Source organism: Seriola lalandi, unplaced genomic scaffold (genome assembly GCF_002814215.2).
Source record: "Seriola lalandi dorsalis isolate HSWRI2012SDOR001 ecotype SW California unplaced genomic scaffold, Sedor1 jcf7180002054554, whole genome shotgun sequence".
NCBI classification, from domain to species: Eukaryota; Metazoa; Chordata; class Actinopteri; order Carangiformes; family Carangidae; genus Seriola; species Seriola lalandi.
Genome location: NW_019525107.1, coordinates 1151706 through 1158944, shown reverse-complemented (window position 1 = coordinate 1158944; position 7239 = coordinate 1151706). Strand labels below are relative to the sequence as shown.

At 42.4% G+C, this 7239-nt stretch overlaps 1 protein-coding gene across 1 annotated transcript in view; it reads right to left on the bottom strand.

Moving 5' to 3' along the window:
• The window catches only part of cd34 (CD34 molecule), a 17599-nt gene that overhangs the window by 2908 nt on the left and 7452 nt on the right, over positions 1-7239 (bottom strand). The window contains exons 2-7 of the mRNA XM_023415637.2: positions 3999-4109; positions 3504-3766; positions 3260-3337; positions 1339-1450; positions 1116-1168; positions 671-817 (exon numbers count right to left, since the gene is read on the bottom strand). Coding sequence (XP_023271405.1) covers positions 671-817; positions 1116-1168; positions 1339-1450; positions 3260-3337; positions 3504-3766; positions 3999-4109 — 764 coding nt within the window. The remainder of the gene's footprint in view (positions 1-670; positions 818-1115; positions 1169-1338; positions 1451-3259; positions 3338-3503; positions 3767-3998; positions 4110-7239) is intronic.

The window sequence follows — 7239 nt, the reverse complement described above, 5'->3', positions numbered from 1 at the left end:
CACACACACACACACAAACACACACACACACACACACACACACACACACACACACACACACCCTCTAATGTGGTTCTGCATCACGTGATAGTGCGAGTGGTGCAGAGAAACAGCTGTGTTTGGTAACTAGATGAAACCTGATGAATAAGGCAGGGCGTGGGTCTTTGGATAAGGCACACTCTCTCTCTTTCTCTGTGTATTCCCTCTGATAGCTGGCCAGCCACATTCCCTAATTAAAACACTGGCTGCGACTCATTCATAAGTAAAAGGAACGCGACCTGTTTTGATTTCAGATGTAGTAAGACATGAACCTTGCCCAAAAAAAAGGAATGCATAGTGTTACTGAATCTATAATGACCGCAGCGACTGCAGACACCCACAATATATGTTGAAAAAATGACATATTTATGATAAAACACATCTGCAGGTCATATGTAAAGTCAATCCCAACAGTATTATAGTAGAAAGATTTCAAATGAACAAATTAGAACCACACACACACACTCATGACTAAGTGTCTATGCAATGATTTTCAATTCATGGGCTGAGTCTCCAATAATGTATCAACTCATGTAAAGGCAGAGAATAGGCGAATCAGGTCCATAGTGGCAACATATAGTGCAGTGTGTTGTACGTCCATTCTTCACAGAAAATGAGAAAACGTGCTTACCAGCCTCACTCCCTTGGGGTCAGGCCTGCGTTGGCATTTGAAGTAACCAGCAGTGATGCCGAGGGCAGCGAGCAGACCACAGACCAGTATTCCAACAAATACTGAGGAACCTGATGATGACGGGGTCTCTGTTTTTGTCACACCCAGCTGAAAACAAATTGAAGAGATGAGATTGTGGTCAAAAGGGGTCATGTTTGTGAGTTCAAGGCATCTGAAACAAAATCATTCTTTTCAAGTTGAGCCATGAAGCAGGCTGTCAATTTAGGTCCAGGGAATTGTTTAATTTGATTGGATTGAATTTGATTTGAATTTGTAGTAACCCGGGTTCAATTTTCACTCACAAGCCTTACAGCAAAGGACTTGCCTCACTTTTCTTAGTAGGTTTCAAGGTTATTGGACCTACACAATATCATAATCAAGCTGGCAGCAAGTAGAGTTCTCTTACCTTGTCTTTCAAATGTTCACTCTGGAGTGCTGCAGCCAAAGATCCCAGCCCAGCTGCAGGGGCAATGAATATTACAAATATATCAGTACTTAATAAGAAAGGAATATATATTGTTTTGCTGCAAAACCATACAACAAGAATGTATTGTAACCTTAAGTGTCACAAATAAATGAAACTGGCATGTGCATATCATTATATATAAATATATGTTATCAACACCCACCCTCTTTGCTGGCCACCAGCACGTTGTTGCCATCTTGGAAGATATCGAGATTACAGTTTTCCGTGAGGCACCAGCTTGCAGGGTTTTCCTGAATAATGCGTTTAGTTGCCTCCTATAAGAAAGGATTTGTATGTCAGAGGGAAGTGCGGCAAAAGTCTGAAAAAAATTGCACATTTTCAGTGTTCAGCTTCCTTCATACACAGACCCATGAGGGCCAACAATCTAATGTGGTTCCTGAATTTTTCCCTGCTGACCATCAGCGCATGTAGGCCTTTGACTGTGCAATGGAGACCAAAAGCATTTGGACGGAAAACTTGCTGACCACACCTTCTTTTTTCCCACCTTAACCCCGAGCTATGATATCACCTCATTGCACAACTTTTAGGCTTTGTGACTGGGGAACACTCTTCATTTTCTGTAATGTGATCCAGACAGCTCCCAGTGTTCCCTGAGGACTACTATGAGAAAACCCTGAATCCTCAGTTAGTTGGGAGTGGGCCCACAGCTGGACTCTACTGTAACATCCAGATCTTTGAGGAAGGGTGGGAGACACTCAGGAAGGCTGAACTCGAATCACTCCAGGGGAACCTCTTCTCCATCTGTCTGTGTCACATGTTGCTTTCAGGAGTCTTACACTGTCTCATAACTTGCTCTGCTTGACTTTACGTGGTGTGGCACCCGTGCCTGGAGTTCAGATGAAATACAGTAGGTTCACATTTGATGAAAAATATTTAACCAACACAAATGCCTCATTTGATGCTGAAATCATGTATAAAGAAGAACAGTATTATTTCATATTTTGTCATATTTGACACTTCCTCTTATATGGACTGATGACTTGGGGATTTACAAGGGTATGAAAAAGACCTTTTGTTGCTTTATCGAATTTGTTCCATTGATACAAGCTGTTCTTTTATCAAGGTCTTTCGTGCCATTCACTCACTCTTGCCTGCATTTTGAACCAATCATCGGCTGGCTAAGGCCTCTGGCACCGCAGTTCATGTTTAGTTTCAGGGTGAGTTGGACAGATGACTTCTGCAGCTGGTCCTGGCTCTGTGGATGTTACAGTAATGGACCCAAATAGAGGCTAACTAAAGTATGCATACTGGAATCTGACCTGCTGCTTCAGCTCTTGTGCACCTGGACTGGCATATTGTACCGTGCAACAATCAGTTGTATTGGAACATGTCGTGTTTGTCGTGTTTTGACACATCATCTAACAACTGTTCACGCAAGTAGGATTTAGCAGTGTAAGAGTTGGCTCCAAATATGAAATTTTCTAGAGATATAGATATCTAACTTAATGTCTTCCGCTTGTGACAAAATCTGAAAAGCACCCCTTTTTTTAAATATATATAAAAAAATAAAAAAAAACCCGCGAAATGAAGCCACACCCTTGCAAATCCTCCTTTTGCCATAAGGACCTCAGAGCGAGAGGAGGAACCACTAGCTGTCCTCTTCGTTTGTGTCCCGCCAGGAACACAGACTAAAGATTTACAACGCCTGAGGAATGTCTGAGAAAAGAGCTGCCTTTATCAGGGCCATATTTCCAACCGTAGCGCTTTAAAACACATTAATCTTCCTCTTCTTCTAAGCAGAGTAAGCCACTCCCACTGGACCCAAAGGTGTACAGGGCCAGAAAAAGGTCTTGGTTAAGAGAATGTGTCAATAGATGGTAAACTGACATCAGCTCTCTGCTTTTATTTCACTGTGGTCTTTAATGTTGCAAGTTAAAAAAAAATCTTAGCTGTTGGTAGCTGGATGCTGCCTGTGGTTGGCAGGGAGGAGATGAGGGTTATTGTTACAAGCAGGATGACATAAAGGTTGTGGTAGAATGTAGCGTCGGCGGTGGAGGATGGATATATCATGAGAATATCGTATTTCTACATTAAAATTCATGTAATGATAAACTCGTACTCACACAGTCGTCTGTTACCACCACAGCCCTGACAGCATTGCTTTCTGGGATGTCCTCCTTTCCAACACACTGCACATTAGGCTGTGGAGACAATAAGCCAGGTCAGATAGACAAATGAGGTCAGAAAAAGACAGCACACCTTGCACATATGGTTGTGACCACAGCATCAGTCTATCTTTTACAGAAATAGTTTACATGTTGAGAAGTAGAAATGCACCATCTGAACATGGTACAGGCAGGTACTCACCACCACTCTAACAACGTGGGATTCATCTGGGACCTCAACGACTTCAGGCACATCACTGACTCTGGCAAGGGGGGCAGAGGTGGTCCCTGAGGTACCTGAAGTCTCTCCATCCTGGCTGTTATCAACCGCAATGTTTACAATAGTTGCAGGGACCAGGTTATCTCCAGTAACTGCAGAAGGAACAGAGTCTGCACCACCAGCAGCAGTGGCAGCGTCACCCACAGTGGGGGCAACAGTGGCATCCTGAGCTGCAGCATCTGGCCCTAAGAACAAAATACACGTACAATCCCATTACACACAGGCAACATACTGGTTGTGCATACGATTTATCTAATCAACTGAATGTGTCAAGGTGTTTGTCCCTTGTAATGTCACTATAGCATGATGGCCTCTCTCAGATGGGGATATAGATAGAAATAACTTTGAAATAACTTCTCAAAAATCCCTGTCAGGTCCCCAGTGCTAATCTTGATCGTCATTTATTGAGGCTCCTACCAGCACTGACGTCTATAGCTGGATCGGATGCAGCTGGATCAGCTGCAGATGGATCAGCCGTAGATTGGGCTGGAGCATTTGTTGTTGCATCCTCTTGACATATCACTTTATCTGCAACGAATGGAGAGACATTGAGAGAGAGAGAGAGAGAGAGAGAGAGAGAGAGAGAGAGAGAGAGAGAGAGAATAAGTAAGTATGATTTCTAAACACATTTATTGACATTTATTTGCAATGGACATTGGTGGTAATGATATACAGTATACGTGTCATGTTTCTGTGTTCAGATTTGAGTGAATTATGACTCAAAGAAGAAGTACGAAAGTTGACGCAAATTGCAGCAACATTCACAGTTTGAAACCACTTGGTGTTGAATGTGGAAAAAAAAACAACAATCCTAAAATCAAAGCTAGTTCTTCCTGGCCATAATTAGATCCCACTGTTCTTACTGTATGTAAATATGTGTGGTATTTTGGGATGAAATTTCCAGCACACACTCAGTGGAATGAGTGAATGAGGTCAGGGCAGAGGATTGGTTTGAACAGCTTGGCCATGCCCAACCCAGAGATGCGCAAACTAATTTGGTACGTGTGCTCAGGGGCTCTAACTAATTGGTGGTCACATATGGGCTAATTCTCACCGTCTGCAGCCTAACCAAATAAACAGCTCAGTCAAAAGGTTGCGGCCTCTTGACTACAAATCCGTCCTCCGGGAGAAATCCTGTTTCTGTGATAATCTTGGGATTAAGTTGGGTGGTGTTCAAAAAACTTTCTGACATAGCATGGTTAAAAAACATAGGAAAGCATTTGCCAAATTCATAATCCATGTGAGTTTTTTTGAGTTTAATGGGTAGATGGCTGATCTAACAAAGTGGATTATGTTATTAGACTGTCTCTTTCAATTACAGAGCAAACATTTTAACTTGTGATGTGTTGTCTCACACACACACACACACACACACACACACACACACACACACACACACACACACACACTTTCTGGTACAACCAAGCCCATCACCTCTGCTCCCACTTCCACAGCCATGCATGATAACTGAAGAAGTATCAGTGAGTGTTCAGGCCCAATCAGGGATCGCACTGCCAATCAAAAAGAGAGGAATTTAGCTTTTCCAATACAATTCAGGACTTACAGCATTGTATATCAATTCCTCCTGCACCATCATTTCTACGCCCCTCGGCATGGAAGGAAACCAGCATAGTGTGTAAGCAGTTTAACATCTAACCAAATCTATGCTGCAATCAGAGGGAAAATGTGTTTGGTGCACCACTGCCATTGTTTTGTTAAACAAAAAGTACATTTATATAAATGTGATGCATGTAGATGTTTTGTGTGCGTTTGCAATCCTATGAACATGACTGACTTTAACAAAGTCCTGCAGCTCCTCGTAGGAATATCAGCACCCAAACAAAAGGTAGTTTTACATCCCAAGCGGCCACCATGATAGTACGAGTCCAACATATGGTCCCCCCCTGCAGTGCCTTTTATCTCAACAGTGGCGTCAACTGGCTGAACATTGTCCAAAGCTGGTTATATGCTGCATTTTAACTGGTCCAACTAGGCACAGATCCTAATGTTTCATTGTGCTATTAGAGCCTTCGATTCATTCATTCAGCCTTCAGCTTGAGCTGCAATGTTTAATAGTGTAATAATGTTTAGCCTCCATGCCACTGAATTAACCTAGTGTCTCAGTTTATGCCTCATAGGCATAAAGATTTTCTTAGGACAAACAGTATCTATGGAATGTTTTTAAAGCACTTCATTGTATAACCAGTTAAGTATTCATTGCTGACTGGAATACGCCTGCTTATTTATGTTTTAAAGCTTTTACCTCCTCAGTTTCTTAAAAATATAAATCATTGTATTAATGGCTTCTCTTGTTTAAACACCCGTTACATGAACAGACTCTGCACAAATACAGATACTGGGCTGGATACAGGAGAGACACATACATACTCAAAAATCTACTCACTTTAAACGGTCACATGCTTAAACTCTGTGCACTGTGTTTTGAGAAGTTTATAGACACTTACACTCAACCGCTGTGGACACAGACGCTTAAGACAAATCTCACGGTGTTTCGAGCCAGGCCTCTCAGCATCAGCACGAAAGCCTTAGGACCTCTTGTCTCAACACAGAGGAACACATGCAACACTCCTAGTCCATAAACACAACCTTGGTCTCTCTCCAGAGAGTTTTTGATGGACTCAGAGAGCACACGGCCAAGGCTGCAGACTAAATAACCTCTGAGTTCAAGTAAATCTTGCTCTTCCCTCCTCTATTCACTACCGGGCTACGTCAAGTGGATTTCCTGCCCTGGCTGTCCTCCTTGAATCTTTCAGCCTGGGTGTTCCAGCCTTTGACGTGGTGTGTGGTGTGTAGCCACGCCAGATGTAAAGAACTAAATCACAGGTTAAAGAGGGGATATACGACACAGGCCCAGGATTGTGAGTGACAGTTCAAATGCTGCGTTTCTTTTTGCCTGTGGTTGGACAAAGCAACAGCAATTATAAAGCAGGACAAAGGCAGATATTTCACCTACAAATGACAACTGTAATTTGGTGGATGCTTAAAGCCTGCTTACATAATTAGTACACATAGCCAATGGCAAATGCTTTGTTCTGTGTGGGAAGATTTACACCACCGCAACAGTTATTATTGACGTGCTGCTGGAATGTCTTGCAGCTACTGAGTTGAAGGTCCAACTGTATTTCATGTAGCTAATGTAGGCAACTCCTAAAAGTCAGTTACACTATAAACATATTAGATATCACATCCATAAATAAAGCAGCGCTAGGCCCCCTGGAAGATTGTCAAGAATTTCACAGCTGACTGTAGTGGATTATATATGGAGAGAAATGGATTAAGAAAGGTCATTACAGAATTGACAACCCTTTATTGCACATCATCACTCACTGCTTGGATTCCAGGATATAGTATGTGGTTGTCCACACTGAAAAATAAATCAAATGACAAGGCTGAGATAGACACAAACACATACAGATGTGAGGGCTCCTGAGGGTTTAGGTGGTAAACCATATATATACGAGGTATTCCAGACTATAGTGGACTCGGGGGGGAGATAAGGTGGAGGGGGAGACCGTTTCTTATCATCGATTTACATACTGACGTTGTTATGAAAGCCAGGTCCTATATTTGTTTTTTTACATTTGGTTCTGTTTCCTTCCAGACAACTTCCTCTCAACTCTCTTCCTCCAGCTCCCCC